General features: G+C 39.4%; 1 protein-coding gene across 1 annotated transcript in view; it reads left to right on the top strand.

Annotated features, from left to right (window-relative positions):
* The window catches only part of RIC8B (RIC8 guanine nucleotide exchange factor B), a 39,683-nt gene extending 20,678 nt beyond the window's left edge, over positions 1–19,005 (top strand). Inside the window, exons 5-10 of the mRNA XM_062011625.1 lie at positions 4,206–4,359; positions 4,712–4,807; positions 7,323–7,467; positions 7,608–7,752; positions 9,546–9,665; positions 17,889–19,005. Coding sequence (XP_061867609.1) covers positions 4,206–4,359; positions 4,712–4,807; positions 7,323–7,467; positions 7,608–7,752; positions 9,546–9,665; positions 17,889–18,000 — 772 coding nt within the window. The 3' untranslated portion in view covers positions 18,001–19,005. The remainder of the gene's footprint in view (positions 1–4,205; positions 4,360–4,711; positions 4,808–7,322; positions 7,468–7,607; positions 7,753–9,545; positions 9,666–17,888) is intronic.
* The last annotated feature ends 333 nt before the right edge of the window (positions 19,006–19,338 follow it).

Consider the following 19,338-nt stretch of genomic DNA (forward strand, 5'->3'; position numbering starts at 1 on the left):
GGTGATGAGAAAACTGCATTTTGAGCTTTTTGGGTGCAACTTTTGCAGTTCTGATGGATTGGAGTGGAAGTGACAAGCTGATATTTTATCTCCAGTAGTTCTAGGCTGCTTTATTAAAAGTAAAAATATCACTTCCCTGGTGGTAATTTTATCTTTTTCCCAAAGATGAGTCATCCTTTAGCTTTAGGTGCATTGGGTCTTTTATCCTCAGTATTGCATAAAACTGTTTGTTATGCATTTGCAGCCAATAATTTAATAAAAATTCAGGGTATTTTTAGTAAAGTGGTGATTCTCAGTGGTTTTTTTTTCCCATGGCACCTTTATTTTTATCCAAGTAGGTCAGCTGTTCGTAGGGCCTGACAGTTTGGTAGCTTCAAATGCCACCCCATGTTATCTCTGGGCAATGAAAGTTGTCGTTTTCTCCATCAGAGATGTCTGTATGTCTAAGTGTAGGATCTTTTTGGTGATCTTCTGAACCAACCATCTCCAGGAAGAGGGATGTATAACTTCACACTCAGCAGTCTTGAAAGTGTTAAATGATCTTGATTAAAGTCTTGGAAAGCTCTTAGAGATTAACACTAAAACCCTTCATCAGAGCCCTTCTCAGTTGGTGCAGGCTAGTTTGGAATAATTTAGGAAACTACTGCAGTAGTTGCCACGACTAAAGTTAATGCTGTGTCCTAAAAGGCAAACAGTGTATTTTCTTTGCTGCTTCTTATGGTGGGTAGTTTATGCTCTCATCCTCCTTTAAGGGAGGGTCTGGTGTAAGTTCCTCACTGCTGGGAAAATTGAACAGGTTTGGATAAACTCAACAACTACAAGAAGACAGAGATTGGCCTGTAACATTTAAACTTGTATGTAGTCAGCAAGACTGCCTGATGTTCTGTTGAACTGGTATAGTGCCGACACTGTTCCCGTGAAAACATGTTTTGTTCCCTTGTTCAGGAATCTGACTAATCACCCTGTAAAATATATAACCCTGTAAAATTTAATTGTCTTGTGCTATTGCAAAAGGATGCATGTTAACTGGTCCTTTTGGTTTTACCTTTTACAGACACTTACAGATGAAATCCAAAAAGGGCTTTACATAGAGAAGTAGGCAGCTGTGGAGAATATGTAGTATTGGTGTGATTTGTGTCCTCTTTCCAGTCAGAAAGGTTATTTTGTGTAGCGGTGCTGCCCGCATGACTCTTATGGAGATACCAAGTCAAGGCAGGGGTTCTCTGTCATTGCAAAAAGGGGAACTGGAAAAGAAAGGAGGATGGCTATAACTGCCTTCTCTCACTTCAGTCATTGCCTTTCCTCCATCAGACTCAGTATAGCACTGCATCAGCTTTTCTGTTATTCTGGGAAAACAACTTTCTTCCTCTGTTAGCTAACTGTTGCTAGTTTGTGTAGCTCAAAGGTCATAGCAGAAAGAAGGCAAGTATAGTATTGCTGCATGTTGTATTAGATTTTTTTATTTATGTCATACTTGAATTTTTTTTTTTACCTGCACAGGTTTTGACTTTTTGTGATTCAAATATTTCAGCCCGTTTGCAGAACCCGAGTTCTGGTTTTGAATGCTACAGGACACAATAAAAGCCGAATCATTTAATAAGCTTTTCCTCCGAGACTATTCATCACAAGGCAGCTCTGGAATAGAGAAGATGTAGCCAGAAGTAACACCCCTGCAAATCCTCAGAGGGATCAAGGGCCTGGATCAGAGGCCTTCAGTCCCCTGAGGTATTTCTGCAAACGAAACTTTCATTCCCAACAGGAGCTTCAATAAGGAATGAATAAACTTGTGTCAACAGTCTACAGCTAACATAGTATAGCAGAAAAAATGAGACTGTGTCATTGTTTGAGCTAAAGATGAGGTGTAAGTTGGAGAGCAGAGTGTAACTTCTCTTTCTGCTTTCCACCTGGAGCTTATCAGTAAGGCAATTACTATAAAAATGTTTAAAATTGAATGAAATAAAAGCAGTGTTGAATGCAGAATAAACTTTACGAAACATCAGGGAGGCGTAAGTATCTTTCTTGGAATTGCTGATCACTTGCACTTCTCTAAGTTCCTAAAACTGCAGAATGTAAGGTGCTTAAATGAAAGATTGGGGCAGCCTGTTAAAGCACATTGTATGAGGGCTTGTGCTCTGAATATGTAAGCTGAGGATTTCTTTTATGTGAGCATCAGGTATTGGATACATGCCCTGAGCTGTGATGTGAGTGTGACTATTTTTAATAAATAAGCAGAAGTTACCTATAAAAATATCTCAACTAATTTAGTACCTGGTATCATCATCATTATTGCAGTTCTGTCATGTCATTGCTTCACGTTTGAAGATGAACAGCTTAAAGCACCAGAGATGAGAGTGAGTGCCGTTTTTACCCACTAACAAGGTTTTAATCAAGGCATTCAGCAGCTCTAAATAGGCCTTTGCTTCTGAATTTGCATATCAGGAGGGGGCTGGGAGCATGAGTGGGTGGATGTCATGTCCCAGTGATTAATGATCTCTAGGAAGCCGAAAAGGAGAGAGTAATATACGCAGTATTTCTACCCCCTGGAGTAGGAATGCAAACACTATTGTGCAGATCTGTGCATAGTCACTGACTTCCTGGTAGCTGGAGAATTTCATACACTCCTCAACCACAAATAAAACTGTCAGTGGAGTGACAAAGATCAGAAAGCCAGGCTTCATTTATTGAAAAGAATAGCTCAGACACAGTGATCCAGAAAATTAATTTTGTAGGTGTTTGGGAACTTGGTTGTTTAATAAGAAACTGGTAAAAAGAGAACTTTTGATGAAAGGCCTGAAGCCACCAAATATTTGTTGAATTTCAGTCTGATTTGTTTCTGACTATTCCTGAATTATTGGAGAGGGATAACTTCCCTGATATAAAAGTTGTATCTTAAGCAGGAGTTAGAAACAAAACAAAGACAACAGGCTTTCCAAAAAGTAGAAGCTGTCTGAATTTCAGATGCTAAAAGAGCAGAAGGGAGATGGCATAGTGTGGAACAGCCACCCAGTCTGATAGGACTGAAGCCAGTGCATTTGTTAGGAATCCTGTTATGTTTGATTGCCGTGATTTGCTTTCTCTTTTCCTAATTCTCTGTTTGTATTAATAACATAAAAACTGAGGGCATCTGCTAAGAAGACATTGTTTAAAGTGATAAATGAAGTTCAGAAAGTTTTCTCTGTTCTTGGAAGACTTTCCCAATCCTCAAAACATTGATGCTCATGGTTTGGTTGATAGCTTTGAGGTCTGCACACGTAAGCCTAATAGTTCTGGAGCATTTCTAAATATATCCATTTAGAAGTTTTATTTGGCCATCAGCAAGTAACTAATGACAGAATTTTAACTTTTGCAGCATCTGTGTAACTTAGCCCCGTATTCAGGGAGAACACAGACCTGATCTGTGTAAAGAGAACAGGATAGATGGCAAACGCAAGGAATGTGTACCATACAAGAGGCTTTTGCAAAGTGAGTTCCATCTTACTCCATTAAAGAGGAGGGAGGGACCCTGTGGTCTAATTTAAATCACTTAATGGACATTTGGGAAGCCCTCCTCTGTGTGTTTTCTAGAATGCAAAGACTGCCAGTTACTGAAAGGTAGTGCTTGGTAAATAAACCTGAATCTTTTTTTTAATGTGTAAAAAGCCTTCTGTATTTCAACACAAGTTAAGTAACAGTGGAAATATTTCAGGGGACCTGAGAAGTTGCCACCACGTCCCACTGTTATAGGAGGAGGAAATGTTGTCTGTGGTGTACTTTGACACATTAATGATGGTAATATGGAGGTGTTGTAAAAGGTTTTAGGTTTATGGATGTGTTGTAAAACGTGGTAAGTTTCAAGGAGGAAAAAAGAAACCTCTTGACTGCTACAAATCAATGTGAGAGTTCCCCCTGCTGTCCTGCAAGATCAGCTGCTGTAACAGACTGCTGGAAGCAGTCCCTTATCTAGGGGATGGGGTCCTGGGAGGCTGTAAGTAATAATGCACTGCTGCAGTATAACTTATGGAGCTTTCATCTTTCTTTTTCCTTGTTTGTTCCAAGAGCTAGCACTCCCACAATAATGCATTTAAAACACAGAGTGGAAAATAAAGCATTGTTTGAGCTGCAGGGCCTCTCTTTGGTTGCAGTCGTACAAACAGTTTATGGTGAGCTGTACTCTGTTTTTAATTCTTTCTTCCAAACGAGTAATTAATTTTTAAAATCTGTTTCAGCAATGCAATCAACCTCTTAAGCAATGTTCCCATTTCTTGCTTGGATGTCCTTATTAGTCCATCATCCCAAGAGGAAACAGATATAAAATACAATGGTATGAATATGAGAGCAATTCAGATTTTACTGGATTTCATGGAGAAGAGAATAGACAAGGTATGAGTTACAAAAATTCTTGGCAGAAGTGGCTCTCCTTCTTTTACCCTTTCATTAGTGCAAAAATGCACACGTGTCAAGCTTCTTACAAACCTTTCAGACAGCATTTAACACAAATGTGGATGTCCTTGCTTCTGGATTGTGAAACACCTCAAAGTCGAGAACAAATTCCTGTGACTACCTGAGGCATACTTGCTCATGTTTGTGTGAAGATGAACATTTGTCTCTTTGTTTATATCTATGTAAAGTTCATATTTTAATTGTCATATAGTACTTCACGGAAGGGTTCATAGGATTTGACGAGGAAAATTTGCTCTTAAAAGTGTTTAATTTGTATTTGGTTTTATTTCAGGGAAGCAGCTATAGAGAAAGTCTGACTCCAGTTCTCAGTTTATTAACTGAATGCTGCCGAACTCACAGGAATATCAGGAAGTTTATCAAAGCTCAGGTAAGTAAAATATTCATCATGATCTGAATATGAAGCTAATGATAAACATTGAGATTTGTACATCAGTGCAAGACACTGATGATTTAAAAATATGAATGGTTTTGTGTTAAATTACCCACAAAGCTCTCTGCAGGTTTTTTTTCTGTTAGGTCTCTGACAACTGTCAGCTATAGAAACAAGTTTTCAGTCACATAAATCAATAGCTATTGTGGCCCGAGCTCCATGATGCGTTTTGTAGAGCTGTTAAATAATATCGTTAGGTGTATTGTAAAGCTGTGTTAATGAAGGTCACCATGGATTGTGTGACACGGGCAAAGAAGTCAGTGAAGTCCGTTCCCTTACATCCAGCATATTAAAAAACCCCATTTCAGCGTGGTTACAGCTTTGCACAACTACATGGTAGCCGCTGAAGCTACAGGTGTTTCAGTGTGCTCTGCTTGAGCTTTAGGTTGACCTGAGCAGGCAGGAGTCATTGAAACGCGGGTACCAGTGTGTATCAGCTGTTCTGTCAGTGTAAAGCTATCTGTGAACAGAGGCACACGTCGTCACTTGGTCTCTTAAAAAAGCACAGTGCAGAGTCTGGGTAGGCTTTCTGCAGGAAAAAAAGATTTCCATGCCACAGGTTAAGATCTAAAGGATCTCTGTGGCTTGATCTTTGAGTGTGGTGTTTTCTGTTTGTTTTGCTGCTTTTCCTGAAGTTGAGAAGAGAGAAGGTAAGAAAAGAGCAAGGGAAAGGCAGCTGAAACCAGGCCAGCAAATGTTCTTTTTTCCTAAAGCTGCAGTGATTTTTCGGATTTCATCGTAAATGCCGCTTCCAGATCAAAGCTGCACCTGAATTCATATATGGTGTTTATTATGGAAAAGGACATCTATTTCCTGCCTCTTTCATCTATACCAGAAGAGTGCTTTTGAGGAGCCTTAAGAAACTCATTCTTACTGATTATTGGTTTAGGTCACAGCAGCTCCAGAACGGCAGAGGAGCATCTTTCCTCAGATGCTCTTCTGATCTTTAAGTAAGAAAAAAACAAACTGCAGAGAAAAACATGCAGAAGTTGAAAAGTGAAGTTGTCTGCATTTTTTGTGACATCTCAGCATCTCGATGTCAGGATGTAATTGCACACTGCTTCCTGCCACAGGGCCACCGCCTCACATAGTGCACAGAAACGATGGATGCTGCTAACTGCATGACTACAAAATTCCAGTTGATATTTTGAATTATCCTCATTGTTAAGTGTTGCCCTTAGGCTTTATGTATTGTGCACTATTCAGATTCTGATCTGAAGACAGAATGATTAATTTCTTGGTGGACTGTCCTATGGCACTCATCGCTCTGTTAGTATTAGAGTACTCTAAGAACATTAATTCATTCTTACAACACTGTGACTAGGCATTCATGGTATTATCCCCATTGGGGAAAGCAAGCAGGGACAAAGTAAAAGGTTTCTGGTGATTGTTTGAATACTTAGTTTATGAAAGAGGGGGTCTCTTTTTTTTAGAAAGTAGTCAATACTGTAGCAATCATTTGCTTAAATATCATTTCCCAATGAGTCCAATTTCAGTAGTAATTGTGCAGTCATTTTCCCCAGAATAGGACATTTTACATTAGACACCTAGAAGACAAAGGACCTGTAATTTTTTATGACAGTGATATCTTTGGCTTCATTCCCTAGTAAAACATTGAATAATTCTTATAGGAGTCTTCAGATTATTAAACTTCTCATATTATGGCCCAGATTTGTTTGCAAATCATACCATATCCTCTGAATGTGAGGGGAAAAAAATAGAAGTGGGTTTTGAGTCTGAAGGCATATGCAAAGGAGGTGGACTTGCAAACCAGTCCTACTTCAGGCACCTCCTGCCTTTCTTGAGGGTTGGAGTTAAGAATATTAGTGATATTTAATGAGAAAACAGTGTGTTTGAGGAAAAGGTAAATAGTGTTTTCTCCAAAATCTTGCTGAAATTTAGCTTGAGCTTTGAAAGAGTGTTTTCTGGGAGAAGTGTGCATTTCCTTCATACATGTAGAGCCAATTTTTGAAGTCTATGGTAGCAGAACTTGCAATGTGACTTATTTTCCTGCTTTTGCATTGTCAGCGTGTTCGTTGTGCTGTACACATCACACATCATGTTAATATTGTAAGTTTCCTTGAGTTGGTATTTTTAATGCTTTTACTAGATAGCTGAGTAAAACAGAAGAAACACAAGAACGTGTGAGGTTACTGCTGCCTGTTGGCCAGGGACACAAGCATTTGAGCTCTTACTCCAAAGAGTTGTCTTTTTCTTTCAAGTCTACATTTGGGACTGACTACTTTTCTGCCCAGGATGGCAGACCAGAAAGCTTGAATATATTAAGAGCTAAGAGTGCATCTAAGCGAGTTGGGTTGATTTTATTCCTTTTTCTTAAAGGAGCAGAGCTTACAGGTTTTTTTCTTGTTCCATTGACTGTGTTTGTTTCTGCAGGGATTGCATAGGTATTGCCATACATTCTATGCTGGTTTTCCCTTTTTTGTGCTGCTAGGTACTGCCTCCCTTAAGAGATGTATCGAATCGCCCAGAAGTTGGCACAACAGTGAGAAACAAACTTGTGCGCCTTATGACTCACGTTGACCTCGGAGTAAAGCAAATTGCAGCAGAATTTCTTTTTGTCCTTTGTAAAGAGAGAGGTAGAAATTACTTTTTCTTCTCCCTTTTCTGTAGGTTCTTGCTGTAATTACTGTATTTGCCTTTTGATATAACTGCGCTATGCTGTGTTTTGTTTTGCAGCTGATAACAGCTGAGTAATTTTCTGTATCGCTCTTTCCAGTTGACAGCTTGTTAAAATATACAGGCTACGGGAACGCGGCAGGATTGCTGGCAGCAAGGGGCCTGTTAGCAGGAGGAAGAGGAGACCATTGGTACTCAGATGATGAAGATACAGATACAGAAGAGTACAAGTCTGCAAAGCCAAAGTATAGTATTGTTTTAAGTTCTACCTGTCCTGTTGCAGTTCAGATGTTTTTACTTTGTTTGTTTCACCTTTTCCAGAGAGGACAGTTTTAAATTTACATGTGCTCATGTTCTCTACTGTCTCCTCTTGCCTTCGTGGTCTCATTATTGAGAAATCAGCATGTAATAGTGACCATCATATCGTCAGATGGCTCCAGAGAAAAACAAAAATCACTATGAGAATCATTTAATGCCATTCTGAATTACTATTTAAAATTCAAGTGTCAAAATGGTTTTTTTAAGGAAATTATAGGGAAAAAAAAATGTTGTAGTAACAAACAGCAGGGATGACTTTGGCCCCAGATTTTCCAGGAAGTCACATGAAGCTGCCAAACTACTAACTGTTGTTTGTGGGGTATATCTCTGTAACAGGGAAAGTAAAGGGGTCAGATATGCCTTAAGGTTTTAAGTATGACTTTGTGAAAAAAGGAGCAATCCAGTAGGTCTGCTTCCAGTCAGTCAGATTGCCTGGTACTAAAATTTTCCTGAAGAATCATAACATAGGTAAATGTGGAAGGAGCAAATTAACTTCTGTAGAAGTCACACATCAGAAATCCAATACATTTGTTTGAAGGATTCAGTGATAATATAGGAGCTCACTCTGTTGATTTTTATTAATTGTAATTGATTTGATGCTAGAGGTTTTGGTTTGCCATGTTACATCTATCATTTGATACCATTTTAAGTAGGTTCTGATAGTGTTAGTATTGGGCACGTTATTTTTCTGCTTTACTCCATTTTCTTGAACTACACAAACTTGATTTGGTATATGCCAGGGGGTTGTGGTTTACCAAAAGATTCTTATTAAGGAACACAAACAAAAGACAGGATCAAATGTATGAGAAGTTACGGGAATTTATATTGATTCTATGCCAAGAAACAAACTCTAAACTAGGAGGTTTCTGTTTATTTCTGCACTTAAGGATTCTTTTTTTTCCCTACTCTTTTGTGTGTGGTCTTTCAAAAGCCTAATATCTACTTACATGCATGTAAGTAAAATTATAACATCTATTTAGTTAAAAGCTGAAAAAAAAATTAAATGAAACATTCCAGACGACTTTCAGTTGATTTAAGCCTTTGATTTTCTGTATTGCTGTTAGATGTTTATGATTAAACTGCTTGAAAAGGTAATTTGCCCTGAAAGTGTTGTTTTAAACTACTTCTCTGTTTTTGTTATCATTTCTGCATTGCTGCTCACTTACTTTAACATAGAAAATAAAACTAGCATTGTAAATTTTGAAAGTAGAGTAACCTTAATTTGGTGTGAGGAAAAAATGCCACTGCAAGGGTGATAGTAAACTAACTCAACAGTTCTTCATGAATAAGAAAATGTAACTGGAATCTGACTGAATTTCTAAAATTAAGCCTGTACAGAATTAGTTTCAAACCTTTACCTGTCCTCCTGTTCAGTATCTATGTCATTATTACCAGTGACATTGTCGTTGTTACCATCGTTGTTCCCCTGCTTTTAAGGTGCTTGTTTGGGGGTTATTGCATAACAAGTATTAGTGGCCTGTGTATTTCTGAGTGGCTAAGAAGAAATTAATGCAGTGAGTCAACAAGACTCATGGTTTGTAAGAAAAGGCTCCAAAACAAAAGTGTAAATATAAAAGGCGGGCATTTATAGGGAAAACTTGAATGTGCAATTTGGTCTTAATCCTGGTGGTTTCTGTTGGTGTGTTCCTCTTTCCTGTACAGAAAATAGAAAGTTTACATATCCCTGCAGAAATGTAAACTATTGTTTTTCCACTTCCAGCATAAACCTTATCACTGGTCACTTGGAAGAACCAATGCCCAATCCAATGGATGAAATGACAGAAGAACAAAAAGAGTATGAAGCTATGAAGCTTGTCAACATGTTTGATAAACTTTCCAGGTATTGTATTATAGCTGCTTTTGAGGGAGGCAGCTCGTACCTTGGCTCTTTACTAGCGTCTGTTGCTTCAAAATAGTGCTGTAATCAACTTCTTTGCAGGATTAGGACTACTTTAACTGCAGAGAAAAATGTTTAGCACTCCAAAAAAAAGTGTGATTTGTAACAGGACTTCAGAGGAAACCTCTTGGAGAGGACTGGACGGTATCAGGGAGATGTGGTGGTGTGGGGACTTGCCTCCTAAATGGACAGGCTGATAAAAATGAAAGGAATTTCTATTTTTAAAGAATGGGACGCAGTCCAAGCCCAAGGCAAGTGTACTCATTTTTCCCCAAGTCAGTGTGCAGCATCTCGTGGTAGCTGCTTAGGTCTGCTGCTTATATGGAGACCAAATACAGAGTGAAAATAGTTGTCACCAGAAGCAATAAATTATATAATGGATCCATTAAAAGGAAATTTGCAGTTAATAATTATTGTGGCCTGGATTACAGTTGAGTCTTCACAAGTTGTTTTAAATGGCTGAGGTAATGCTATAAAAGAAAATGGTACTTAATGTGACATAAAGGTGTACATTGTTGATACAGAAAGTTGGGGTTTTGCTTTATGACTTTCTGTATACAAAAAGGGAACAGACCTGTGCTGTTAGCTGTAGCTTTTTTCCTCTTTTATTCAATGTGCCTAGAATTTGCCGATTTTTCTTCCCCAATATTTGTAGCCATATGGGAGTGGTTGTTTGTAGTTTGTTTTCAGCATAAGCAAAGTTTTACATTCTCGAGGAACATTTCATGTAATGCTAATTTAACTTTGAGCTTAGTATAGGAATTTGGGTAAATACATAATGAGTCATTCTTCGAACATGGGAGAACTCAGCAGCTAGAAATATGTTTGTTTTTCCTGAGAGTTTGTAGATATTCAACTACTAAGATCTATTGAGAAAAATTCAGCAAGCCAAGCATTGGTTTTTTCCTCTATTAAAGATTAGGAATACAGCAAAAGATATGGGAAGAATCTGGATTTTATATTATCTGACAAAAACTGAACTATAAGCAGGAGTCAATGCGGGAAAGGATCTTGGAACAACTGACCTGAGACTGTCAGTGAAGTAATTAGATACTTGTTCACATTATTGGCATGGAAAGCAAGTATAGTATGTTACAGTCTTTTTAGTAAAGAGAAGAAAATACAATGCACAAATAATCTGAACTACTCTGTGAAATGGAATGATTGCCACATAAGCTGGGGAATTTAGAAGCTGAGTGTTAGGAATATCACAATAAAACGACTAAATGGTCTAAAACTTTTTTAAAAGGAAGATTTGAGGCCGAGGAGAAACTAAGCCTGAAGACAAGTCAGTTGCTATCACTATAGCAGCCACACAAAAAGTCCAAATGGCATTACTGTAGCATAAGAGCCTTTTCAGTTTGGAGGATTGGAGGCACCTGCTGTGTCGCCCACTAGAAACTGACAAGAACTAAGCAGCTGGTGCCCCCTGTCAGCACTTATCCTCTTGGCCAGGAGCATTACTTTCACCTTGGGCTTTCTGTGTTGCTTACATCCACCTGCAGTTTCTTGGACCTCAAACTCTTCTGGGCTGGGACTCTTTCTGTTGTAAGAGTTTTGTTTAGTTGATTTTTAGTATAGTGATTACTGTGAGACAGTGTTGTTGGTGTTGACCGCTTTAAGTGCTGTGATAACATGAATAAAATCACTTGACTGTTCTTCCCACCCTTTCTGTTTTACTGAAAATTGGGAGGGGGAGGGGAACGCTGGCAGGAAGGAAAAAACAAAGGCTTGGTTTAGGGAGACTGTGGGGTGTTTTTAATGAATGTAATGGAGTGTAATTGTGGGCTTTGCAGATGTTAAATAAAATGGGAAGCTACCAGTCTTGTATACAAGAAGAAAGAGTTAGTGACATGCTGATAGTAGTGGGAGTCCCTCTGTGTTTCTGGAATTAAACACTTCTGCCTCCAGTGCGAACCCTTCAGTACTTGGAGATTTCAGAGACTTAAAGCTACCAGTGGAACACACTCTTCTTTGCCTTGGTTTGCAAAGTACAAATTTCAAGTGGAGATTGCTTTGATAGGAGGCTTCAGTTGATTCTAGGTTTTGAATCTCACTGTGAGGCAATCTAGCAGTGGCAAGTTTCCTACTTCTACTGTTCTTTGTTGTTAGCACTCTAGGAGGGGACATATACCATGAACTGAGCAGTTTCAGTTTAGTGCAGTGCTTTGCTTGTAAGAGGGGAGAAAGTTGGACGGGGAACCAACATCTCCTTCTCACCGTGTCCAGTTCTGGGCTCCTCAGCTCAAGAGGGACAGGGAAGTGCTGGAGAGAGTCCAGCACAGGGTCACCAAGATGATCAGGGGAATGGAACACCTTTCATACGAGGAAAGGCTGCAGGAACTGGGGCTGTTTCGTCTGGAGAAGAGGAACTGAGGGGTGATCTTATTAACATTTATAAATATCTAAAGGGTGGGTGTCAGGAGGGTGGGACATCCCTTTTTTCTATAGTATCTAGCAACAGGACAAGGGGTAATGGGATGAAGCTGGAACACAAAAAGTTCCACTTAAACATAAGAAAAAAATATTTCACTGTTCAGGTGGGGGAGCCCTGGCACAGGCTGCCCAGAGGGGTTGTGGAGTCTCCTTCCTTGGAGGCCTTCAAGACCTGCCTGGACACGTTCCTATGTGACCTGATCTAGGTGACCCTGCTTCTGCAGGGAGGTTGGACTAGATGATCTCTAAAGGTCCCTTCCAACCCTACCATTCTATGATTCTAAGCTTGAACGAGTTTATGTAACTTTATCTGTGTAACTTGAACAAAAGCATAAAGTGAACTTAGGTGATGTACAGCAAGACTGGTTTGCTTAGTACATTTATATTTTCCCAGTAATGAAAGCTGAGCTTTAAAGAGCTAGCATGCTTTTGCTGGAGAAGGGTATGAAAAAAAGGGAGCTGAATGACTGACAAACTTGTTTCCCTTCTTGACTGATGAGGATAATCAGGCCAGACTGTCACTGGGCTGTTCTAGATTTGACTTTGATTTGCTTTGTATAGTTTTTGAATAGTTACCTGATGACAGATTGAACTCAGAAAACAAATTTGCAAAACAGTACTACGTCACTGAAAAGTTACAGCCTTCATTAACTCACTGTTTACACTGTGCCCTTTGTACAGGTTTATTGAAACTATAAGTAATAAAGAGGCATTTTCTCCTTTGTTCCATAAGATGCCAGTAGAGTTTTGCTCTGTGGGTTTCTCTTTATTTTCAGCATTGGCACTGAAGAATTGAAACTGCTTTGAGGTGATGTAAAACTGATCCATTTTTTTGGTTGTTTCAGATCTTCCTTCCAAAGTTTTTACTATTTTATTAGGTTGTTTGTGTTTAGTTATTGACTGTCAGCAAAGCTAAATTAAAATTAATCGCCCAGGTTTGTTTTCTCAAAATACGTGGAGGGAAGCTGAGTGTTGTTTGTGAACCCATTTCCCCTGCCACAGTATTTTAACATAACTTCGTTCTACAAAAGCTTTTCTAGAAGTTAAACTTTTGGATGAGATTATTTTTTGAAGTCATTACATGTAAATTTTAAGTGTAAATGGAGATGAAAAATCTTGATTACTTCAGCTCTTGGGACATGTAGATGTTACTTGTCTTGGACTTTGCTGGATGCCTGAACTTGGCCCTGAGGTAACTCTGTGAGCTTTGCCTGCGGTAAGGGTTGCCTTGGTGGTTCATTGAGATTTTTTTTTGGTGACTGTAGATCAATGTCCTCTGTATGTGATGCACATCTTCGAAAAAGTTCTCCAGATCTACAGGAATATTTAAGTCAACTTGAGTGTTTTTTTAAATATCAAGTTGGCCACCTTAAATCAGTGCTGTATGATATTCTCTCTGGTTTTAGTGTAGGTTATTGGAAATACTCCGTGTTAATTAAAATGTCTGGAAAAAAATGGTGACATTTTTTCTAATATAAGCAGTAGGAAGAATTGTATATTAATTGACTAATTTAAAATGTCAGGATGCTTTTACCAAGCCAACCTCGTATTAATAGCAAGAATCCTTTTGCTGTTGAAATGGTCTCCAATTATCATAGCTTGGTTTTGTTGTGCATTGAACAGAAGTCAACAAAACAAGTGTGTAAGAGAAGCCATCTAAATAAGCAACCATACTCATTAAAAACACAGAATTAATCATAGGATGAATGAAGAAGGCAATGTTACATAGATTTTTTTTTTTCCCTTCCTCTTTTTAATTGTAGAACAAAATAATGTTACATGAAAGGATCGGAACTATTATGTAGTACTCAATTATAAGGAGGTGAATAGGTCCCTAACATGCCATTTTATCAAAGGAGCAGACTGGTGTTTACATGATGGCTGTTTCATTACAGACACCGTCATTAATTCCATGTGTCAATGCTGCCCTAAAGCACATAGAGCAGACAAGAAAGAGTTACCCTTCAAAACAAGGGAATGATTTTTGAGTCGTTATCAAGCTCAATGGCAAGCAGGAAGCTAGAACTTGTATAGATACATTCGAAGGGAGTCTTGGGAGATGTGAAAATGGAAGAAAAGAATGCATTTTACCAACTGTTTAATTATGGTGTGTTTCTAAGTACACTTGAATAGAATGCTTTGTTTGCATGAGGGAAATGAATGTTGCAAGAGGTGTGTTTGAGTATATGGGAGGTCACATAAGGATGTTCAAATATGTATAAATGTGCACATTGTGTACTTGTATGTATCTTCATGGACAGAGAAATGTTCTCACTGGCACATGCAGGGCCAAAGCAATCTGTCTTCTGTCCTATAGATGTACCTTAAACATCCAGTTTTGAGATAGGGAACCATCTTCTGAGGCTACACATGCTGGTCTCTGGTGCTTCCCTTCTATCTTGCCTTAATCAGTAGGTGCATCCTCAGCTAGCCCAAGCTGTCAAAGCTCAGTTGAGGTCTCTAAGCAACCAGTGCTAAATGGGCAAATTACTGAGGCTGACAGAGCTGAGACCATTCATATCAGGTAAGGATCGGTTCTGTGGGCTCTTGTGTGGTACTGAAGTTACTGAGTGATGCCTCTTGCAGTCCTACCCAAAAATCTGTTGTTTGGTTGGTAGTTGTTCCAGACTTCTGAAGCTAGCTTTGTTAGGCAGCCCAGATCTTTTCATCTGCTCGTCCTTCTCTATATTTTTTCCCCCTTGAAAAAACAGGAGTAAGACTGTGTGATCTTCAAAGCTTGCAGCCAAATCTTCACCACTGGAAACATATCCTTTCTTTTGCACCATTTTAGGGCCAGAGCATGGCTAGGGAAATGAAAAAAGGCAAATCCCTGCTTCTCCACCAGCTGCTTTTGATGGCCTAGAATATTTCTGTCTGGTAGAGTTCAGTTTTGCAGGGTAACATTGGTCTGAGGAAGGATGTATATGGAGTTCAACCTCCCGATACAGAGAGAATAACAAACTTGTAACAAGCGTCTTTCACCCTGCTCAAGGATTTGCAAAGCAGGAAGCTCATGCAGGAACAGAAACGTAGCTGACAGACATCCTTGTTATTCTATGAAATGTGAGCTCATGCAAGCTCATAGTTAAACCCTAGAGAGAAAGAAATGCTTTGGAAATGAACTTCAAATGCAATATATAGCACAGGTGCACTTGGAAACACCTCGAGCTGAGGAACAGGCTTTTGATCATCACAAATGCACATGAGTCTCTGAGTAACGTTCGGCATTGCGTTGTCAAGCAAAACCTGGCGCATTTATCCCCAAAAGACCCCCAAAAAACCCACAGACCAAGACTTGGGCGAATGGGTGTGTCTTGTCCATTGCGTCTGGTGTTCAGATGACTCACTGGGAGAGAAAACATTTGTGTCAAGTTCTGGAGCGTGCTTAGCAGGATATGAAAAGTGAAGCACGCAAGGGAAGTTGCAGAGAAAGAACTATGTCTATAATTGGCAAGATATCTCTTAAGTGGCATTATGTAAGGAAAGGGAGGCCTCCACTTATGGGGATCTTGGGACCTTGTTTTCACCTGCTTCTCTTTCTCTTGAACTGTTTCTTTGTCCTTTACTAGCCATTATAATCTCTTTATTACTGATAACAAATGGTAAATGACTAGGAAATGATGTGATTCTGTGACTTCTGGCTGCAGTGTTACACGTTGCAACCTAAGAGTACGCATTGTGCCTTTTAAAAACAAAACTCTAGGATCCTCTCAGCTTAGAGGGCAAGCAAAGATGATTTTGTTCTTTGTGGCTATGATTGTAGTTTTAGAAGTTAAAAAATATGAGCAGGGACTTACTCTTCAGGTTGTTGTTCTCCAAAAAAACAGTGTAATATATCATTAGCGGGGCTTGAACTTGAGTAAGCGACACTGAAGAAATATTGCAAGATTGATTACAGGTTTCAAAGGACGTTTCATCCGTGTTATGATGTTTAAAGTTTAAAAGCCAAAGAGGCCTTAGATGGATAGGTTTGGGTTTTTTTTCTCAGGGAAGAAGTGTTTGCTATCAAACACAGCTCCAAAGCGCTCCAGCTTTGCCTTTGGGAGACCCTACAGGAGGCAGGCAGGGTTCTGGTCCTGACTGGACCCTAGATCTGCAGTCTGCAGGGGGTTCTTTTTGAGCCCTTTCAAATCTGATTTCAAGTATTCTTTTGATCTCTTCTCTCACACATCTCCAGTGGATACTTGAAACTTTAAGAGTGCTCTTATTTGTGCAGAATCAGCATGCTACAGGTCGCATTGCCTGAAGGAAGAAGACTTGCTATCAGTCCTTAAGGTTGGCTAGCTATCTCCACTCTGTTTAAAGACAGATCCTACTCTTAAACACACACAAGCAGAGTGTGGCCTGTGCTCTTCAAGTATGGTCACTGAAAACCTTCTTCCCTGGCCCACAGCTTCCCACACAAGCCTGGTTTAGCCAGAGCACAGCAATTCCTCCAGCTCGTGTCTCCTGTTTTGAGCTGCCACAGGTGGTGGGATTTGCAAGCTTATCACTGTAGTACCCGATGGCCACATCTGCGCGAACAGCTGCATTTCTCTCGCTGATCTCTGCTCTTCCTGAGCAAAAAAAAGCTCTTGGAGATTGAATTTGACTGGTGTTTGGCTGTACAGTATCTAGTGCAGTTCAGCCGTTGCCTTTCTCGCTTTTCCTCTGGCTGTGTTAAGGTTAAATCACCAGCACTGTACAAGCAGTTCCTGTCTCTTTTTTACAGCCAAGGTAGCAACACCAACCAGACAGAGAGCTGGTGAAATACCTTTGCTTCCCCAATCAGTGATGGAGTTTTATTGTCTGTGGCTTGGGAGGATGGTATATGTGTGTTAAAGTAGCAGTTTTACTGGGCTGCCTTTCAAGCACTCGGACACCAAGCCTCTGCTCCTTTATTTAAGGTGACTCGTGAATGTTTAGAGGTGTTCTCCGTTATGGGTTTTTTCAGCAGAAAATCAAAATGTTATCTTTGCCCTTACAGCTTTTGCCATAATCCACATATAAATGAGATGATAAAAAGTAAGGATTAAATAAATCTTTGCTAATACTTTTTGATTGGCTTAATCAATAATTAATCATCTCTTAGATGAGGCTGTAGCTTGTGGAGTAGATATAATTGGATTAGCTGCTGAGAGGCCTTTGGAGCTTTGAGGAGATTAAAATGGCTGTCAATCCTGTAATTAAACTGCCACAAACAAAAGCAATAGTATTAGAATCGGTCAGCTTTTTTTTAAATGAAGCAACAAGTACTTACACACCCCTAGCAGTGGTGTAGGCAGAGTCTGTTCTCGTGACTGATTTATTTCCTTCAACACGATGAATATGTATCAAATCATTGTTTTAATTGCCTGGGTCTATCTTGGCCAGAACGGCAGGTGAAGTTTTAGGAAGAAATCTCTGTCAGAGAACTGCCAGAAGAAAAGCTAGTTTGTATATCTAAAAACAGTGAACTTGCTCCTTGCCTTGAGCCTATTAGGCACTGACTTTTCATGGTGTCTTTAATTGGCTAAGTAGGTTTGGCCTACATGAATGAAGTCTTTATCTGTCCTGCTCTTCCCCTCCCACCTATTTTGGAAGGTTTTTTTGTTCCCTTTTCTTCAAAATAGAGGGCTTTAGCAGAAATAACTTCCTTTTAAAGGCTCATTATGGACTAAAGCATATACTGTATGTGACTGTATTATACACATGTGAATTGATATGTGTGCATATGCTAATAGATATTCTCTGTTTTTAAATCTCTTACAGAGATGAGCTTATAAAACCAATGGGAGTGCGGCCGGATGGTACAATGGCTCCTTTGGAAGAAGCAGTCAGCCAGTACCATACCAACAAGCAAGACAGCTCAGATTCAGACTAAAGCATCACCTGCTTCACTCTCAATTCTCCTCTAATCCAGACTTTTACTTAGAGCCACGGCATCTTTTATCTAGGCATTTTACCCTCACATTAGCCAGCATCACTTTAACTGTTCTATTGCCAGGATATTTAAATGATGGGTCCTGTGGTATAACATCTGGTTTTTATATGATGTCTCTTTAAAAGAACGTATCAATTTATGAGTTTGTGATCTTTATTAATTTAAAACTAAACGTATTTCAAAGGGATAAAAAGTGAAAGCCTGCAAAGTAAAATAAAACACACTTTAGTTTTCCAGAATCCTGTTTTCTGAACTTTGTAGGTTTTCCCTTTATTGATATTTAATTTTTTTTTTGTATGGTCTTGCCAATCTCTCCCTTTATATAACTGTAATTGAGGAAGTGTGTTTGCTCAATGGCATTAGGAGCAGAGAGTGTTTGAACTTAGAAGTCTGACTGACCTCGTGAAGCTACTTCAGCTGGCATTCAGTGGTGGTTTCAGAGCTACTTTTTAAAAAGTCATTGGTTTTAACTGCAACACACTTCTGTGGTTAAGCTGCTGCTTTTACCAATGTGTCAATCACTGACTGCTGCTAAAATGAATTTTAAATTGGGAACAAGATGATATATGTTGTATGCCCTCCCTCCCCTTCCCCCTTAGGACCACATGAATATGCCCCTGCTCCTCCTCCTGTCTTAGGTTAAGTAAAAACATCCCTATTCAAAACAGCATTCAAGTATGTACACTTAAATGTTGCCATGAATGAGAGTGAACTAAATTGAAGTGCATGTGCAAGTGTTTCACTGAATTGAGGCCTGCTTTTGGAGATCAACGAGTGTGCCTCACTTGAAGGGAAGTCAAAACTAATCAACAAAGTAGTATTTCCTTTTAGGGAGGACATAGGAAACGGTGGGATAGAGACTGGGAAGGTGGGAAGGAGAAGAAAGTGTCACTTCCAACTATGTACTCTTTAAAAAGCAAAGATTAAAGTTTTGGGCGTGCTGCACTGCTGTTGTTGCCTCTTTGCATGCTTGGGTTTTTTCTCTGGGTGTTTCTTGCAGCATGACTTACATGAAGAATAATCCATGTCCTGCTTTGTAGTTCCCTTTGTTTTTCTTCTCAGAAACATACACAGGCTGTTCTTGTGACTCTTTCAGAGGCTGGCGAAGGTTCCCCAGTTTGTCTTTGTTTCCTATGACTTGACTCTGTTTCACTGAGCTAAGAAAGTTTGTGTTCAAAGACATAGCAAAGGGAGGACCTGGTATGAAGTGATGCTGTGGTTTCCTGGGCGAGGAAGCTTCCACAGGTCTCTTTAGTCTGGCAAAAGGACTAAACAAAA

Source organism: Colius striatus, chromosome 1, assembly GCF_028858725.1.
Source record: "Colius striatus isolate bColStr4 chromosome 1, bColStr4.1.hap1, whole genome shotgun sequence".
NCBI lineage: Eukaryota > Metazoa > Chordata > Aves > Coliiformes > Coliidae > Colius > Colius striatus.